This window comes from Cibotium barometz, chromosome 24 (genome assembly GCF_041138505.1).
Source record: "Cibotium barometz isolate CiBa-2024 chromosome 24, ASM4113850v1, whole genome shotgun sequence".
NCBI classification, from domain to species: Eukaryota; Viridiplantae; Streptophyta; class Polypodiopsida; order Cyatheales; family Cibotiaceae; genus Cibotium; species Cibotium barometz.
In genome coordinates, this window is record NC_141069.1 from 2373456 (window position 1) to 2394717 (window position 21262).

At 41.1% G+C, this 21262-nt stretch overlaps 1 protein-coding gene across 1 annotated transcript; it reads left to right on the top strand.

The window, feature by feature from the left end:
* The first annotated feature begins 16299 nt into the window (after positions 1-16299).
* Positions 16300-20473, top strand: LOC147624798 (rho guanine nucleotide exchange factor 8-like). Its single transcript, XM_086818026.1, has 8 exons — positions 16300-17064; positions 17593-17967; positions 18043-18152; positions 18248-18409; positions 18499-18573; positions 18666-18941; positions 19037-19402; positions 19524-20473. Exons 1-8 carry the CDS (start codon positions 17037-17039, stop codon positions 19959-19961), a joined length of 1830 nt encoding a protein of 609 aa, XP_086674152.1. The 5' UTR covers positions 16300-17036; the 3' UTR covers positions 19962-20473.
* Positions 20474-21262: the final 789 nt, after the last annotated feature.

Sequence of the window (21262 nt, forward strand, 5' to 3'; positions counted from 1 at the left end):
TAAGGAATACATCTCTTTTCCAACAACCTCATCAAGCAGGGAGTCCGTGAGTGAAAGGGAGTGGAAAAGGATCTGAATTGGTTGCTGCATTTAGTTTATGCTAATCCACACATATTTTGATCTTTGTGTTCTTTTTGGGGACTACTACAATTGGAGATATCCATGCAGCTTTTTCTATAGGTACAATGAAACCTACCCTCAATAGTATGTCAATTTCTTCTTTTACTTGTTTTGCATAATTTGGGTTCATTTTGTACCTCTGTTGCCTGACTGTGATGGCTCCTTCTTTCAAATTGATGCTATGTTGGAAGAGCTTAGGGTCAATGCCCTCCAAGTCTTCACATGACCAAGCAAAAAATTCTTGATACTCCTTTAGAAGTGATACCACCTCTTGTTTAAATTCATCCTCCAATTCTAGGCTGATCTTTCCATTCTTTTCTTCTCTTCCTTCCCCTAGATTTACTTCCTGTAATTTGTCCAGGCTCACCTTAGCTCATTGTTTTCCTAGTTTTCTTTCTGCTTCATTACCTAATCCCGGATCTCCTGGATTTCTTCTTCATGTTCCAAGTTCCTTGCCCACTTAATTTCTTCCATAGCTTTTTCCTGCAAGGTCTTGCTTAGCTTCGAGCTTTCTGCTTTCCCAGAATTTGCTTCTGATTTCATTGATTGATCCTTAACCACTTTCGCGTTTCCGACATTTGTTTTAGTGTGTTGCCTTATTTCTTCCTCCACATTTACCATGTACAATGGTACTAAGTCTGGGTGTTCATGGAGTATTTTGGTTTCTTCATATCATCAAAACCTTCTGACATGTTGTATGTTTCGGCATGGATTGGCCTTTGAGCAAGTTTTAGTGGTCTCCTAGTATCCATGAGATCAACATACACCTTCCTCTTACCTTTCTAGTGGTAATTCTGTTTTTGCCCCAGTCCTGCTTCACCTTACCATGTCTTAGAGCCTTGTCTTCCTAGTAATACTTGGTAGGACCTAGTGTGATTTTCTGTGGTGATCACCACTAGATTCACCTTGAATTCAACTTGTTCGATTCTCATTGATACATTTTTTTATAATTCCCTTTAGCACCACTATTTTGCTGTCATCCATTCTTATGTTGAACTGAATGGGTTCTCACTTGAGGCCTAAACCTAATGCAATTTCTTCTATGACCACATTCACCCCAGATCCTCCATCCACCAGTACTACATCATTCATGAGAACATTGTTGAGTTGAATTGTGACTTTAGCCACTTCATCATCTCTGGATGCTGGCGGTACTTCTGGTTGCATATTACCACATTCCAAGGTCTCTTCCTCCACCGTGTGCTTTAATTCTTTAGCCACTTCATCATCTCTGGATGCTGGCGGTACTTCTGGTTGCATATTACCACATTCCAAGGTCTCTTCCTCCACCATGTGCTTTAATTCTTTGTTAAGTTCTTCAATGCCTACTAACAAGATCTTGGCTTTGAACCTTGGGCATAAGTCTAGTAGTTGCTTCAGCTGAACTTGTCTATCCAACAACAATGACATTACATTTGATTGCAACCAATCAGCATCTCTCTGGTTCTCTTCCCAGCATTCCTTGTTAAAGTGCTCTGTATTCTTGTTTATGGAATATCTGCAGGGATTTCTCTTGTGTTATCCTCCTTTTGCTTACCTTGTCTCTTTTCTATTTCCTTTATAGTTTGGATTCTCACTTTTTCATGTTGTTCCCAATCCACAGCTGCCTTTTGTGGCTTTTGGTGAGTCTTGACCAAACCACCACCCCATATTCATTTTCCTTAGCCCTTGTTACTTCTAGGATGTCGTGCACCTCCAATTGCATGTCTTCTTCCTACATCATGTGGGCACTTGGCGGATTCTCCTTGAGCTGCATTAGTTCTGCTTATCTTTCTTCATCATGCTTTTTCTTCATGGCACATTCCGCTTTGGTATGTCTGGGCTATTGGCAATAGTAGCATGTGAAGTTAGTGGTTCCTCCGGAAGTTCCTTGGTTTCTTCTTGCAAAAAAATTTCCGTGACCTCTATTCCCAAACCTTCCCCTTCCAAGAGGTCTTCTTTCCACTCCCTCTATGTTATTCACCATGGGAGCTCTATTTTTCATGTTGTACCTACAGTTCCATGTATTGTGGTTGTACATGTTACAGATTAAACAAGTTGGAGGTACCGAGCATTCCTCTTTGAGGTGGCCTTCTTGTTTGCATTGTGTTCAAAACACATTTTTTTGAAAATCTGCTTCTTTATCTTTTTTCATTTCTTGTACTAGCTACTTTACCTGTTGCATTAATTCTCCGAAACTTGCCTATACCTTTCCGGACTTCTTCTTTTTGTCTTTCTTTTTTGCTACTGCCACCGGAGTGTCTTGTGAAGAGTGGCTTGAATCATCCTCTTCGGTGGTGATGCTCTTCCTGGGCTTCCTTTTTTGTCTCCTTTCTTGACTTCTTTTTTCTACCCTTTTGGCTAACTCCACCAATTCCTCAAATTCTTCTTCAGTTTTTGCTTACTTTGTGTGCTGACCCGCCCCGTTTTGCATAAATGTTTGCTTAAGCCCTTGGATTACTCTCTGCCTCAAGCTCAATAGCTTTATTTGCAGCTTTATAAGATTCCACATCCATGTCTTCTTGACAAGCTCTCTCATTTGATTGTAGAGTTGAGTTACGGATTTGATCTTGCAAAATATTCCTAGAAATGCAATCATGAATTCTTCATAGGTCTGGAAGTATTGTCCTAATATCTTGACACCCACTCCATTGCTTTGTCCTTGAAGGTATTCATGAAGGCTCTCTACAAATTTCACTTAGCTTTGGTTCTTCTAGATCCCGAGGTCTAACCACTTTCCAGTATTGCTCAAACCTCCTTACATGTAGGTATGCATCATCCCCTTTTTCGCTTGAAATCACCAAGAAATTTTTGGCTAGTGATGCCATGGTCCCCTTGAACCTTTTTGGAGGGTTAACTTGTGGTTGTTCTTGTTGGTTCGGTTACTCCTCCCTTCCTAGGTTTTCCAAACCTGGTTGTGGTTGTTCTTGTTGGTTTGGTTGCTCCTCCCTTTCTGGATTTTCCAAACCAGGAGTGTGTGATGCCTCTCTTTCTTGGCACTCCTTTTCTTGGTCTAAATTGTATCTAAGTTCTGAAGCTTCCTCTTGCTCGCCCAGGTTAGCGGATATTTCCACACAGTTTTCTTGAAGATGTGAAGTACTCCTAGTTGTGTGCTTCCTAAAGGGTCTTTTGGGAAGCATTACTTTTCACCTCTTCTGGCTCCTTGTATATGAGAATGGCATGCTTGAATGTGGTTAGGTTGTGTGAATGTGGTTGGGTTGTGTGATGAGCATCTCTTCACGTTGAGTTTTTCATAAGGTTCCCTCCATACTGTGATTTCACTGTGTGTTTGCTTCTTCAAAGCACTCTTACCCTTGCCTCATGGTGTAGATTGCTACACTGAGAGGCTTGTTATGAGTTCCATAATAGAATCACGAGGTGTTTCTCACTAATCTCCCTAATGGCAAGATAGCAGTCTGGGGTAGCATACTAGTTAGGCAATGTCGTGGGAGACATGAGGACTCCTGCCACATAGAGGTTCAGGGTTCAAACACCAATTCTAAAGTGGTTTCTAGGAATGCTCCAGACCTATCTCGTGGGCAGGCTTGTGTGCAGTGAATGTGCATCACTCCCTTTCTCACTCAACTCTCACTTAGCATGCACACATGAGCAGAACTACAACATAATCATTCACTCTATAGAGTAAAAGTTTACACAACAAGGATGAGTAATAACAAGTGTGTCCCTTGATCCATTCTCGAAGTATAAGTGAGACAGAAGATATTTGTAAGACTCTGACACATTACAAGCTCCATGACATGACAGTTAATTAACATTGCAAGCTTACAAGGCTACACTATATAGCACACGGACCATGAGCCTACACATGCACACGCCAACATACTCTCCTCATCCATCTCTCTTTTCTGCAGAGCAGAGTTGATCACTCTTTTAAGTTGTGCCTTTTTTATCTTGGTAATGGCTCCAAGGTGGTTACAATCCACCGCCTCTACACGTGTGACATTGAGGTGGTGATCACGTCATGCGTTATGGGTTAACTGCTCCACCAACTACCACTAACCCTTCCACTGCTATTGCACCGCCAGGTGCACAACAGCTACTGCCTGTGAGTATAAGGAGCTTCAAAAGAGAAGGGTGAACAGGGGGTTTGCAAACATGGTGCTAGTATAAGGGTGAGACGATGATGGCTGCGGGGACAATGTCGATGATGAGATGGGGTCTGGCAACACCACCATGGCAGATTTGAAGGTGAAAATAGCCAAGACAAAGAGGCCCAAGGTGAGGCCAAGGAGAATGGGAGGCCACCATCTTAAAGGCATGGCCAAAATGTCTCTCTGTTTCTTAACAAGCTTCATAGCCTCCTCACCACAAACAACGAAAAAGTATAAGCTTCTCTTGCTTTGTTGCAAATGATAAACTCTCTGCTAGCCCAAGATTATTGCTATTTCAAGCAACCAACACACATCCACCAACTACACTGTGCTTTTTGGGTCGTCACATGATGAAGTAGCGGAGGTGAGGGTGGAAGGCATGCCTAACACACAAGAATTGCGGTGTTAAGCACTTTCATGAGAGAATTAGGAGCTGCTACACAAGGATTAAGGAGACTCAATAATGAGATACACCAAGAGCTATTACTACGAGGCTTTCACATTACAGATAGCAAGATTATGACGATTACAATGCCCTATAGTACAGAACAGAACTGCCATGTAGGTCAAACCAATCTCCACAAGCTTGGTTCCAACGCTTATCTGGACATGGAGTTGAATCACACCGAGCGATTGAACACCATGGCCGGATAAGCCTTGGAACCAAAAAGCTTCATGGGAATGGGGGCTATGAACCCTTTTAAATTTTTTAAATAAAAGCTAGAGTATGATGATAATGACGTGAAAATTAGCTTGAAAGCCTCATAAAAGCGATCTTGATAATAGGATCAATCACAACATAGACACAGATGAGCATGAGTCAATGGATGGGAAAAATGGTAGCAACAAAATAAACTTGATTGCAATCATAGACAGCAACTAAGGATTGAATGAGGAAAACTCCATGCTCAAATTCAATGCGATAAACCATAACACCAAACACTTGGTTGTGTAGCTTATGTAAAAACTAGTTTGTAGCCCTTGATCATAAACAATGTAAACTATAAATTAGACACCTTAAAGTGCTGCATTTATGGCTTGGCTCTTGACATGCAAGTTGAGTGTGTTCACCTTCACCAATAGAATAATACCTTGTTGATGATGTCAAAATAATGCTTGACATATGGTAGGCATGAGGTGTAGGATCTCAACCTGTCCATACTACTTTCGATCTCTTCTTTTAGGGAGTATAGTATTGGTAAGCACACATCAGAGACGAATGTACATGTTGGTGCCTAAACCTCTGCCAAGTTCATACTTTCATCATAGTCGTATGTGCATGTTAGTGCTATTGAAAACTGTAATATTCTTCCACCGGTTGATTCACTCGTCTTTGCATTCAACTGATCTTCTTGTGTATTTATTGTAGGTCAAACCAATCTCCACAAGCTTCTGGTCATGGTGTTCAATCACGCTGAGCACAATTGAACACCATGGCCAGGTAAGCCATGGAACCAAGCTTCTTGACATATGGTAGGTATGAGGTGTTGACATAAAGTGTTGTAAACTCTCTCCTAGAGTTGATCAAGAGGAAATGGATACTATAACCTAGAGGATAATATGCTGGGTGAGGGAGTTTATCCTCCTTGGTCCCGAACACTCACAAGTGCATTTCGGTGACCAAAATGCATTTGTGACTGTTCTCAAGGGCAAGGGGACCAAGGAGGAAAAACTCCAAACTACAAATGGAATATTTGCTAGTAGTAGAAGTGACCCCTGTTGTAGAAGTTGAAGTTATTGAAGGAGCTCTTAGAGAGGCAGATATTGACCTTTCATCTTTCCTCTATGTCAAAAAGATAAGATCTCTCAACTCAACTCCGACAGCAAGGAAAGTAGAAGCAACCTAGTTGATTGGGCTAAGAAGCTCTATAGGCAATCACTTAGTGCGGTTACAACATGTGTGAAAAACTTGCTATCAAGAGGAAGGCAGTTAGCTATTACAAGAGCAGTGAAGGCACTAATGGAAGCTAGACCTGGACTTGAAACATAAGCATATCTTGTTTTTAATCCAAGGTCTCCACCCAAAGACAAGCTCTAGGGGAGATGTGGAGGGACCATTCAAGGAGGCTTCTTAAAGTTGCTTACTCTGACTTGTTTTCCATTATAAATATTTTGTGAGCTTACAAGCATATATTTTTTAAAGTGATTCAATCTAGAGAGATTGATTGGTTTCAAAGATAATTGCTAAATCATAATCAAACTAGAGGCCTAATCACATGAAATTTAAATAAGACACAAGGACTTTAAAAACACAAAGATTGTTCAATTCACATATTTTTTTTGAAATCGATTAGAGAGAAAGACTTCACAAAGATAGAGGAAGAATTAATTCAAAAAAATATTACTATAAGTAACTTACATTGTAGAGCTAGAGATAGGGGCTTCACATAGATAGTAGGAGAGGAACTTACATGGTAGCTAGTGTTCGATTTAGCAATGCGAATTGACTAATTTTTTCTTGTTTTCTACATGTCTTTGTTTATACATTTTGAGCATCTTCTTAAATTCATGGTATTCAAACTATGTATTTATTATGAGTACCAAGGTCATAAGGGCTCTTCTTGGAGAGGTGGTTGCCAGAGAGGCCAAAAGTTCTGCAAGTATTTTGTTTTAGTGTTTAGCAAGTGTGGGGATACTGTTGTGGATTTGTTCTCAGGAACTGGGACACTTGGTCTTACAGCACCATATATGAATTGCAATGTGATATTGTTAGAGAAGGATGAGCACATTTACCAGTGCCTACTAGAACCCTACTCTGCTAAGGTCATGAGTATTTCCAAGCTTAAGTAAAGTTATTCCCACTAATGTGCATTGAAATATATTTTCCTCTAACTAACATACATATTTCTTTTGCAGATTTAAAACAAAGCCAAACAACCTAGAATACCATTGATGCCTTCTTATTTGGAACATCATTCCATGTTTTGATTCTTGTGTTTATTTATTTAGATTCAGAAGCTCCTCCTCTTACACTTAGAGCTTCGAACATTATGGACATTATCTCAGTTTCACTATTGTAGACATTTATTATGATTAATCTAGGTTTCTTGCCTTTGTTTATTATGACTAAGAAGCTCCTTTATAGCTTCAAACATTATGGACATTATCTCAGTTTTGCTATTGTGGACATTTGCTATGATTTAAGTAGATTTACAATCTTAAACATTGCTTATTTGTGAAGGTATTATCAATATTATTACGTTTTATAACTTCATTTAATTTTATGTTATGCCATACATTTTTCACATTGATGGAGCAAAAAGTGGTTGAATTCACTATTAACTTTGGAATGTTGCTTAATACTTCTATTGGTATTGTCTCTTCTTCTAGGCACTTCATGAAAGAGTGTAATCAATCAAAAAACTCAAATATGCTTGCTCAATCATGCTCACAGACCCAAATCATTAAAAAAAATGAAAATCTTCTTGCTCAATCGTGCTCGCTTTTTGGCCATCCCCCCTTTTTTCCCATTACAACCACGGGTACTTCCTATTCATAAAGAAGATGTTATAAGTTTGTTAAAAAACAAGAAGACCCAGTTTATTACACAACGGTTAGTCCAACAAAAATTTGGGTGGCAGCCAAACGGGCTGGTTAGCCGCCAACTCCCCCTTTGCAATGTACTAGAGCTTTACCCAAACCCTAAGCCCCATTAAGATGTTAGAATCTCAATGCTTGTATGACGAAAACCCTTTTATTTGGGCCCCAAAAACCTCGTGGAGGACCGCACCCCAATCTGCAAAGTTAAAGAGAGTCACTGCAGTGGCCTCAAACCCCAGTTTGAGCCCAAGAATCAACATTATGTTAGGTCCCAACCCAGCTATTAGAAGCATAAGGCTTCTACAAAGGGAATTCCTACATTTGGGCTCCAAAGTTAAGAAAACCTCCACCACAAACCTCTGTAACCATGGCCTCAAATGCCATACCAAAGATGGAGTGGAGGCTAAAAGCCATGCCTCCAATGCCAACCCCAAGGTTAAGTAAGAAGGAAGAGCAGTGGGTTCCACCTGAACTCATGTGCCGACACCACCTTAACAGAAGTTGGAGGAGTCTATGGACGCCCAATAGCACTAGGTAGTACCTTGCTCGTGTGCGCAATGGCCTCCTTACCCATCCCTATTCTCATCAAATAAGAGCCACCCGTGGTGCCAAACCCAAAAGAGATCCATGCACACAATTCCATGGCTCCCCCCTGGAGCAACCCCAAGGCTCAAAAAGATCACAACAACGATCCCAACACCCCTGTACGCCATGTTGCAACGCCAACTTGCCAGGTGGAACTAGAAAGACAAAGCTCAATCAAGCACACTAGTAATTCGACAGTGATGTCGAGGCTTTCATCATGGATTGGCAAGCAACTCTCTGCCTTCGCTCCTACTAAGGCCACATGGTAAGTTGAAACTTTAAAAACCCCATTGTACATATGTAACATAGCACTTCTTATTAACTGTACATACACATATACCCAATTAAAACCTAAAACAAAACTAAAAACGATAAAAAAAATATAAAAATGCACACATCATATACATGCACCTATGTGCTATGTGTATGTGTACACAACACATAAACGCACATGCACCTATGTGCACACAAAACACACACACCCATGCCTGCACACTCTCTAACATGGTAGCACATGCACATACATGCATGCACACATGGCCCCCCTCTAAAGCCCACCCCCCCCTCTCTCTCTCTCAAAAACTACCCCCTTCTAGGCCCTTTAAAATTTTGAAGGCCCACCCCCTCTCTCTCTCAAAAATTACCCCCTTATAGGCCCTTTAAAATTTTAAAACCCCCTCCCTTGGAGAAAATTTCCACACACACACACACCTAAAAAAATTTGTGTGTGCCATGTGGCAACGTAGGCCCACGATGCCATGTGCCACATCATAGCTCAGAAACATTCTTGAAAAAAATAGGGTTATGTGTGCTACCTAACAATGTACACCCACATCCACTGAGTGTGCCACATCATCACCCAAAAAAATAACTAGAAAAAAATGGGTTATGTGTGCCATGTGTCAACACAAGCCCATAGTGCCACACGTGCCATGGGTGCCACATCACTTCAAAAATATTACTTTGAGGAGAGAGAGAGAGAGAGAGAGAGAGAGAGAGAGAGAGAGAGAGAGAGCATGAAAACCTCCCCCGAGAAGAGAATGTAATCGGGGAGAAGAGCTTTCAAAACTGAGGCTGATAAAAGCTCCATAATCAACTGGGCTATCCAAGGTACAAACCATTCCTACAACCATGCTAAAAATAAGAGAGGTAGAGATGCCTAGAGGTTAATGCAATACCATATGCCACGGTCGGCATTGTCTGATAATTTGCACCTCGAAGCCATGCAAGCTTTATAATTCTTCACTTCTTTTCACTGCCATCTCCATGCTTCAAGTAAGTGGATTGAGTAGCCACCACCAACTTTTCAAAAAGAGGCTTAAGCAATGCCCAATACATTCGGCCATGTCCGAAAAGCTACGCATAGTTCATAGCTTACCAACATACATGCCATACTAGGTATCCTAAATTCTTCCATTCTCATGAACAACCCAACCTCATCACACCCTCCGTATATTGGGTAGCATTGTTGCATTCTCTCATGAACAACCCAACCTCATCACACCCTCCGTATATTGGGTAGCATTGTTGCATTGCACATCAACACTCAATTCCCTATCTAACCATATGTAAAAGTTGAAGCAAGCAGACAAATAAGTGTCAAAGAAAGCAATGTGTTATATTTTTCACACTATAGCTTCTACACAGGGACACCTTTTTCCCAATGCCCATGCATGATGACACCTACTATATCCACCTTTTGCCCAATGCCCATGCATGACAACATTTGCAATATCCACATGATCTCTGCATTTAATAGACACGTAGGCACCACTCTTTCAAGGACTTGCATCAAGCCTCATTGTGCAGCAATCTCTAAGTTCATTTGTGGATGGGGGGACCATCGTTGGCACACGCCTAGCCCATGGTACAACCTATAGCCTAGACCTTCCTCAAATCTACACACGAACATTTTGTACCCTCTTCTTCGACCCCACTACCCATTGATCCACACTGCCGATACCCTGAGTGCTCAATAAGGCCAAATCCCCTGAGCTATAGGGACTTCTTAGCTCCATCACAACTATGGGCAAAATCGCTTCCAGATGCCTTAAACATTGTAATAATCTCGACTCCCCAAGAAAAGGGATGTCAAGTAAATGTCAAAGAAAGCAACAAAGAAATTTGAAGAAAGCAATTGAGTTGGAGAAATCTTTGAGTTTAGAGAAAAACACACACAAGGCACACCTTCTGTCCATTTCCCATGCACACTACACTTACATACATGACTATGGACATCACAATTTTTTCCACATTTTTCTCCTCACAGTATGCACCTATAATTACCCTCATCAATGCAAAACCTTCTAAGTACATCACTATGGGCATCACATTTTTTTTTAACATTTTGCACCTCTCACGGTATGCACCTATAAAACTAACATTTTTTTTAACATTTTGCACCTCTCACGGTATGCACCTATAAAACTAACCTCGTCATTTCAAAACTCTCTATGTACATCTTTAGATGGGGGGACCATGGTAGCGCAAGGGGACCATGGTAGGTCTAAGCCTGGCACATGGTACTACCCATCACCTGTCAAATCCTCAACCTTGCAAATACCTCCAAAGAGCTTCAATGCATGCAACCTCTGCTTCGACTCTAATTCAACACCACATCCTCGCCCTGGTCAACATATTTACCAAGAAGAATCCTAATCTCTAAGCATCACATGCTGTGAGATTTGGGCATAATATTATGTTGTGCTGCCAAGACGTCTCGAATCGCTAGTAGCTACCCATGCAAATCATTCCAGGGTGGTCCGGGCACATTTCATCACTCACATAGTGTGAACCACTTTTGCTAACTACCTAATTTTGAAGGATCCTAGACATTCTCACAATAGAAGTAGGCATTACATAAATTCTACATTACCTTTACCTTTACCTTTTATACCTTTACCTTTACCTTTACCTTTATCTTTTATACCTTTACCTTTACCTTTTATACCTTTACCTTTACATAAATTCTACATTACCTTTACCTTTTATACCTATAACTTTCACGCCCACCTCGACAAGCTGCCTACCACACTAACACTACCCAAATCTTATGATATACCGTCCATCTAACTGTAGATTGGTCTCCAACCCATACCACTTAACCTGGCATGCCAACTTCATAGTGTATCCTGGATTATCCACACCTTTCCACCCCCCACACACACACTTCACCATTCCATAGGTTAACATGGTTTCACCTACCCGACCTACTGAAGATGCCATTTTACCGGACCTACTAAAAGACACCTTTCCATCTTACCCGCTTGAACACACACAAGTTATCTATTGTAATGGTGCTGGAACATCTAAAAAGCAACCTTTAGGGTACCTGAGCTTAATGTCAAATAGGGAAAGTCTAAAGAGTTTGTGTGTATACTTGTTTAAGACTAGACCATTTTTAAGTTTGGCCAGCCTAGTGTGAAAACTAGTCACTTGTATATAAGTCATTTTTAACAATAAGTAATACACAATCATTCCCTTACAATAGAATACTTGTGAGATATTTTCTTCTCTATTCTTGATTGCATGTATACTATTGGATCTTGCTTGCTTGATGGATGCATGCTAGATAGGTTTGTTTGTAAGTTTCCCTCTTGCATTAGCTTCTTCTTCTTCCCCTGTCTTTTGTAAGGGAGAGAACCATCATGAAGGCTATCTCTTTTTACGTCCATCTAGGCATAGAGAGATCTTCCTTGGCAAAGGATCATTACAATGTGATAATGGAGTAAGGACATGACGAACGAGCTAGTACACCTAAATCGAGAAGTTGCATTTGTGGTTCAAAGGTAAGGACCAATGAAACATGCTTTGGTAAGGCAAAGGTAAGCTCTTGACTTGAACACACACACACACACACACACACACATGCACATGTATACTTGTTTAAGACTAGAACATTTTAAAGTTTGGCCAGCTTAGTCACTTGTATATAAGTCATTTTTAATAATAAGTAATACACAATCATTCCCTTGCAATAGAATACTTGTATATAAGTCATTTTTAACAATAAGTAATACACAATCATTCCCTTGGAATAGAATACTTGTATATAAGTCATTTTTAACAATAAGTAATACACAATCATTCCCTTGCAACAATAGAATACTTGTATATAAGTCATTTTTAACAATAAGTAATACACAATCATTCCCTTGCCAACAGAAATACTTGTGAGCTCTTTTCTTCTCTATTCTTGCATGCATGTATGCTATTATATCTTGCTTGCTTGATGGATGCATGCTAGATAGGTTTGTTTGTAAGTTTTCCTCTTACATTAGCTTCTTTTTCTTCCCGTGTCTTTTGTAAGGGAGAGAACCATCGTGAAGGCTATCTCTTTTTACCTCCATCTAGTCATAGAGAGCTCTTCTTTCACCCCATGGGCAAAGGATCATTCTAGTGTGATAATGGAGTGAGGACATGACAAACGAGCTGGTACACCTAAATTGAGAAGTTGCATTTGTGGCTCGAAGGTAAGGACCAATGACACATGTTTTGGCAAGGATAAGGTAAGCTCTTGACTGAAAACACACATACACACATGCACATGCACATGACACATGCTTTGGCAAGGCTAAGGTAAGCTGTTGACTTGAACACACAAACACACACACACATGCACATGTATGTGTGTTTGACAAGGCTAAGGTAATCTCTTGACTTAAACACACACACACACACACACACACACATGCACATGTATGTGTTTGACAAGGCTAAGGTAATCTCTTGACTTAAACACACACACACACACACACACACACACACACATGCATTCACACGTGTGTTTGACAAGGCTAAGGTAATCTCTTGACTTAAACACACACACACACACACATATACACATGTATTCACATGTGTGTGTGTGTGTGTGTTCGGACAAGCCTAAGGTAAGCTCTTAACTTGAACACACTATGTGTGTGTGTGTGTGTGTGCGTGCGTGTGTGCACATGAACACATAGAGTGACGTGCTACCCCTAGGTGATATGTGTTCAAATCTCTTGCGAACTTACTAATCCTATTAAGGCACATTCCAATGTCATATAATAATGTTATTTAGAGATTGATTTAAAAATATCATTGTAAGTGAAACGACTAAAGTATTGGTGTCTCAATAATTTTGTATGATGAGGTTAAGGCATCTATACTTAAGAAAGCATACGTATATCCAATAAAGCAACTCATGCTACCATCTGCTTGCATTAAACATGTCAAGTCAAACTAAACCCTTAAAGTTTTTATGTTTCAAATTGTCTTGTTAGAAACTATATACTATTAGGTATATAGAAGGATATTCTCTTACTTGAAGCTCATCCTTCGCACCACGTGTGTAGTTTTTAAGGACATATTCTAAGGCCTGGTTTTCAGATGTGAGCATTGGCCACCTCCCCTTTTCCCCTAGGGAATCGCATGAGTAGTTCAGAAGAGCGGGGCGACGAGATGACCTTGATGTAAGTTGTATGGCACTATTTCCCATCAACAAATGGGATGGGTCCAATTATTGGTTAGACCAACTACTTTCATTTGTTGGACCTGAGTTCCTTTTGTGGTTTTTTTAGAGTTGTCCTCCACTTGGTCAAGGGGTTGAGGCCAGAAGCATTTTTAAGTGTCAGACATCTCAAGGAGAATCAATTCACATATTAGCATATGCCACCTCCCCCTCTCATCTTTTTCTCCCCTCACATTTGGATTGGGCCTTACGGGCTACACACACATCACACCCTTTATACCTAGCATGAATACCCTCACATCTCTCTCTCTCTCTCTCTCTCTCTCTCTCTCTCTCTCTCTCTCTCTCTCTCTCTCTCTCGCCAAACACCCAACCACCCACACTCACACAACACACACATGTGCGTACATATATACATTTATTTTTGAGAGATTTTACTCATTCACCCATGAACAGGTCCTCTGGCCTTGTTGTAATGTCACTCCTTTCCATACCTAGCAAGATTTGGTTTAAGACCTCTCCTTTAGACTCTGAACCTCTCTTCACTATGCTATGATGTCGAGACAACCTACATATATATACATACATACATGTACGTGTACATGTGCTTATATACATACATGTACATATATACATGCATTTCTACATACATGTACATATACATACATACATACATGTACATGTACACACACATATATACATATATGTACATGTATGTATGTATGTATACACATACATACATTTGTATGTATGTACATGTACATATGTATGCATGTACATGTACATATATATGTATACACATGTAATGTATGTATGTATGTATATACACATGATTACATACATAAATGTAAATACACACACATGTATGTATGTATTGTTGAAACTCATGGTGGTGGAAGTGTAAGAGAAATGCAAGCAAAAGCCATTGAATAAATAAGTATTTAAAGGGTGTTATATGTTAGGGTTTAATGCGTATAGTTTCTTGATGTTACATGCACCATCTTGTGAATGTATACATAAATGCAATATATATCACCCATATTGTAAGTAGAATACACTATTGGAGTAGCATACCTTGTATGTGGACCTTATATAGTAACCCTATCTTATGCATTCTTCTCGTATCATGCATTTCCTTTAATAATGTCCTTGATTTTTTTTCCATGAAAGTTTGAGTCTTTCCAGTCCATTATTGAAAAAAAGACATGCATCCATAGTGAGAGGGCAATACATGTTACTAGATAAAACACATGCATGACAACGGGGGTTTGATCCATGCTTGCTATAATGGATGGAGGCTGTTGTACATAAAAAAAGGATGTGCAAAGTTGGGTTAGTCAAGTTTTCAAATTTTGTTTTTGTGGATTATATTGTGAGTTGCATGCCATCATATGATATTATAGTTTAAAAAATGAGGAGTCACTTCTTTTTCCTTGTTCACTTCCTTTATAAAAGATGTTCCTTGTTGCTTAGCTTCCACGAACTGTTACTAGTTGGTGTCATACAAAGCCCCTATTACTTTGTTATGTGGACCCACTTCACCTTTTTGTTTTAGCTTACCACATGATTAAGAGCTTCAAAGGCAAGTAACTTTGTCTTTTGAGCTTTAGAAACTTTTTTGTTGGTCATATATGGACATGTCTGGATCATGGCACTAGGTGCCTCATCACTACCAAGCAACATTTGGAGGAAAGGATATTTGCTACATTTCTAGTATGTTAATGGTACTTTTCTAGGAGCATGTAATAGATTACCTTTCTTTCAATCAACAATAAAGGAAAAGGGATCTTAGTGTGTTTTTGATGTGAGATTTATGTCGTGAAAATGGCACTTTACATGATACTTTATGTCACTTTACATGATATTTATAACATCTCATAATTTATTGAGGATCACTACACACTTGGACACATAGGGGTGGGAATAGTAGTTAAATGGGCAAGCTTCCTTGATGAGTGCTAAGGGGCATTAGTCTTTGGATTTTTTTCTTAGTACTCTAGGGTAGAAGTCATGATTGATAGAAATATTATGATAGTGGGAAGTTTTGTTTTTTTGATGCTCCGGAGTCACGCACGTGGTTGAGCATTTGGGTCGTAAAATACTTGCAAAGTTTTAAAATGCCCATAAAAAATGACACCAAAATACCAAAAAAATGTAGGATATTTGTTTTCTAATTCCATGAGAGAGAGAGAGAGAGAGAGAGAGAGAGAGAGAGGTATTAACGTCAGTAGAATGCAACACGAGAACATATACGACCAACGGTGGGACTTGAACTCGGGTGGATCATAGTCAAGAAGCTTTTGGAAGAAAGGCGTAATGACGGAGAAAGCTCAAAAAAATTAGGTTTGGAAGGTTTTGTGTTTGAATACGGATGGGACGTGCAAGGAAGGTTTTTTTGGCCAGTCCCAACAAAGAAAAAGATTAAGGGGTGTTTTTAAACCGTTGTGAAGGGTGAGTGAGAACACGTGATAGCATGTTTGGCCACGACAAGTCATGCGCGAAGGTGTTTGGGTCCCATGGGGCATCCTCATTTGACTGGCAAAATTCTCGTCAGGGAATGAAAGGCACGCACACTTCTCCCACACGCGCGCCCCTCTCTCTCTCTCTCTCTCTCTCTCTCTCTCACACACACACACACACACACAATATACATATCACACGCACGCACTGCACACCTCTCCTTGTAGCGAGACCCGTGAGGCTTCCAAGTTTCAACAAACACATGCTGCAGTGATGGTCTTGTTGTAGCACCTAGGTACCACTGACCGCATTTACCCCCTTTTCCCCATAGTGCTGAGGCTGCGCAACTTATTGCACCTTGGGCTTCTCGCCTTGTTGATTTCTGTGTGTACCCACCCACCAATTCTCTGTGTATCCGTTAGAAGCTGGAACCTCCGCACACCGCCCCCCTCTCTCTCACACACCCCCTCTCTCTCTCTCTCACACACCCACACCTTCCATCTGACACCACACCTTCTCAATTGCCTCTCTCCCTCCTCCTTCCTTTGCCATCATCGTCTGGGCTGCACCGAACCCATCCATCACATGACCTGACCCTTCACCCACCCTTCTGCGGTTGCTTCTGCTCACGGGGCCTGCGGAGTTAAACTCCCTTCATTCAATGGCTCGTTAGCCCTTTGGACAAGACGTGTCACGGAGCGCAACTCAGACCCTGCATTTCATGATGTTAGCTACCGCTATGGCCAAAGGAAGGTCAATCGACTGCACCTACTCACCGCACAACTGAAAGAATGGACAAGCCCGCAATCGGAAGTAGAGGTATGGTTTTTGTCCTCTATCTGCCTCCATGCATGGATTAGGGTTCTGAGAGGGCCATGCCCTTTGTGGTGGATTAGGTACAGGCCTTTTCTGGCTGGATCATTACCTGCGACCCATGCATGATTGTTATGGTTTGAGAAGAGCAATTGGGCTTTGAGAAGTGCACGCCATGGCCGGATTAGTAGGTCTTTGGGAAGTGCTTGTTGCCATGGGCTTTTGAAAAGTGTATGCCATGGCTGTATTGCTAGGGTTGGATAAGTGTATGCTATGATTGGATCATTAGAGTTTCCCATGGCTGGATTATTAGGGTTTGATAAGTGCATAGTATGGCTCTATTTCAGGTTTTCATGGTTGCTTTCCAGGGCTAAATTATTAGGGTTTGAGAAATGTATACAATACCAGGATTATCTAATTTCTCGAATTTTAGGGTTTGAGTACTGCAGAAATGTGTGCCATGTTCAAATCATTCGGGTCTGAGAAATGCAGGCCATATCTGGACTAGCGTCTGAATTAGAATGCTGCTTGCAGGCTCCATGATGATGAGAAGCTTCCGAGCCCTATCCATGCCGAAGCTTGACAAGCTCCTCTTTGATGTTTTGCCTGACGAGCTTTCAGAGCAGCAGAGTGCAGATGGGACGAGCTCCACAGCAAGCTTTGATCGGTTCTGTGCAGACATCCTGGGTGAGGGATCGTTGATGGATAGCCCACGCGACGCATTCTGGGATAGAGATGAGTCTACTGCCAGCACCTCGGTAGAGTCATCACCCCTTGGGTGGCCCCGTGCTTCCAAGGAAAAATCCCGCTTGGGGAAGCTCCATTCTCTCCCCAGAATAATCAATAGCAGAGAGACATTTGGATGGGAGGAGAAGGAGAACAAGGCAGATGATTTTTCTGACATGTCTGGTTAGTGCCCTACTCTTTCTCTTTCTGTATCCTCACGTCTATCACTAAGAGAATCTTCAATGTATACTTCTACAGAAGTGGATATGATAAAAGAACGGTTTGCAAAGCTTCTCCTTGGGGAGGACTTGTCTGGTGGAGGAAAAGGAGTCTCCAGTGCCCTTGCTATTTCCAACGCAATCACAAATCTCTCAGGTAATCCTTCATCAGTTGCATGACTGGCTCTCTAAAGACAACCGATTCTATTATTTTCCTAAATGAAAACTGACTTCAGCCAACCAACCTCTCAGCTTCTTTGTTTGGAGAGTTATGGCGCTTGGAGCCCTTGGCTCAAGAACGCAAAGCAAGATGGAGAAGAGAGATGGGATGGCTTCTATCGGTTAGTGATCACATTGTCGAGTTTGTGCCTTCATCACAGGCATCGCCAGATGGTAGTACCATGGAGGTATATACCTTTACTGTTTGCAAAGAATTTGCAACGTCAGAGGCAATTCTTTTCTCTTTTGCAGCAAACATTCTTATTGAATATTACAGGTCATGGTCACAAAGCCTCGGTCAGACCTTCACATCAACCTTCCAGCACTACGCAAACTCGACACTATGCTAATTGTAGGTTTCCTTTACTTGTACGTTTGGCTTATCTTCTTTGGCATCAAGAGAACAAGCTGCTCATATGATATCTAGTTTTGGTGCTTTCACAGGAGTCTCTAGACAGCTTCAATCATGCTGAGTTCTGGTATGTTGACCGGGCTAGGGGTATGACAGAGAAGGATGGGAACCTTTTACAAAGGCAAGAAGAGAAATGGTGGCTTCCCACTCCTAGAGTTCCATCAGATGGTCTGTCGGTTGACACGAGGAAACATCTGCAGCATCAGAGGGAGAGCATAAACCAGATACTGAAAGCTGCATTAGCAATCAATGCGCAAGTTCTGTCTGAGATGGAGGTTCCTATTGTATATTGGGATGCACTCCCTAAGGTGCCGTACTCCGCCTTTCCATGATTAGTTCAATGTGTTTTGGTCTCTTTTTATACTGAGATTCTTACTGGTGATTCCTCCCTACCCGTGTGCAGAATGGCAGGTCAAGCTTGGGGGAGGCACTCTATCGCACCATCACCTCAGAGAAATTTTCTCCAGATGCCCTTATTATGTCGATTGATGCCACTCATGAGCACAATGTCTTGGAGTTTGTGAACCGTGTTGAAGCTGCAATTCATATTTGGCGAAGGAAACTTCAAACAAGACAAATACAGCTCCATGCAAAAGATGGAAGGGGTGGCTCCAAGTCTTCTTGGGGACTCCCGAAAGATGGGGTGGCAGACTTGGAGAAACGAGAGGTGCTAGCTGAAAAGGCTGAAAGCCTGTTGCTGCTGTTAAGGCAAAAGTTTCCAGGCTTGCCTCAAACAATCCTGGACATGAACAAGATTCAATACAACAAGGTACTCCTTACATGCCCATGTCTGTAAATTCAGCCTAGTTGACCCTATATTTTTCTTGCGAACCCTTTGTTTCCCATGCATTTCAGGATGTCAGCCTTAATCATCTATTTGGGTGCTCCAGGATGTGGGTCAATCAATCTTAGAGAGCTACTCGAGGGTACTAGAGAGCTTGGCGTTTAATATATTGTCAAGGATCGATGATGTTCTGCATGTGGATGATCTCTTTAAATGTAAGCCTCATCATGCAAGTTTGTCGAGGAATCCATCCATACACACAAGCACCTCGACTAATTTTCATGGCCCGCATGGAAAAATACCACTTTTCTCTGGTCTATCAAAATCTGCAAGTATCCATACCATTGGGGTTGCTTCACCGCCAAGATCTTTACACAGCAAGACACTCTCTGAATATATCGGCTGGAGCATGAAGGCAGCTGCCGGGGAAACAAAGCAAGGGTTTGAACACTACACCAAGTCTCCTCCCCGGCTGGGACCCAGCAAACAGTGGTCATATTCAGGTAACATCAATGCCATGCGAAGCCCTCCAAGCAGGGACTGATGAACATAGTTTTCCGGTGCAAGTGTACATTAGACAACTCTTGGTTAGTAATCTAGGCCTTTGGATGGAGCTGCTACTTCATGCAGCTGCCACAGTTTTATCAGAGAAGTGCTTAACCAGTCTGGGTCCACCGCTGATGACGGGGCTCTTGTTAGCCTAGAATTGAGACGTCATCTGTCTGTGTGTGTGAATTTCAGTAGTAGAAAATGGATGACAAGTTTTGTATGAGTAACAGAGATGCAAGTGGGGACTTCCAGCTGAAGACCCCTACGCTGTACAAAATTTTGGAAGTTTCTTAACCCCTTCGCAAGTGGGTAAGGCACTAGATCGAGTTGCCTAATTCAGTCAAGGACCAGTCCTTTTAAAAGTGATTCATTTCATTGCTTATATCTGATATGTAGAAGTTTTTACGTATAACCCAGTTTGCTGGGATCTCTCTTCTTAACTGCAGGAGGAAAAGTTAATCTTGTCATGTATTAATCTACTGATTACTGATAATGTGTTGTTAATACTACACTAGATGTGATAAATCTGTATAACCTCAAAACCTCATGTTTTGAAGGACCTATCCTTTTAAAAGTGTTTGATTTCATTGCTTATCTGATATATAGAAGTTTTTATGTATAACCCATGATATTCTAAACATAGTATATAGGTTTGCTGGGGGAGCCCTTTTCTTAACTACAGGAGGAAATGCAATACAACAGTTAATCTCGTCATGTATTAATCAGCAAATTTCTAATGTGATGTTACATACTACACTAATTAGATGTGGTAAATCAGTGTAACCCCATGTCATTATGTCTAGCATACATGAGATCAATATGTTTTACTACAGTAAAAGCACATGCCAAGCTAAGCACAATGTTGGGACTATGAAGTATTATTGACTACAAACATGCTTTGAGTACATAGTGTAACCCCATGTTTATGTTTTCAATATGTTTAGCATACATGAGATCAATATGTTTTACTACAGTAAATGCACATGCCAAACTAAGCACAATGTTGGGCCTATGAAGTACACATGCTTGAGTACATGGAATGGTATGGCATTGTGCTCGTGTCTTAAAGATGTGATCCCTATTACAAAGATTACCTTGAAAAAAATTGTTTATAAATCAAGTCAAGATACAATTCATACACACGCATTCAAAATGCATTGTGGCTATGGGATAGGGCTATTCCCCGGCACAGTGGTGCCATTTATGGGAAGCCCTTGCACCATAGAAAGAGTGTAGGAACTAACCAAGGTCATAGGGCTTTGCCCAACCGCACTTGGGAGCCTAAAACAGCTCAAC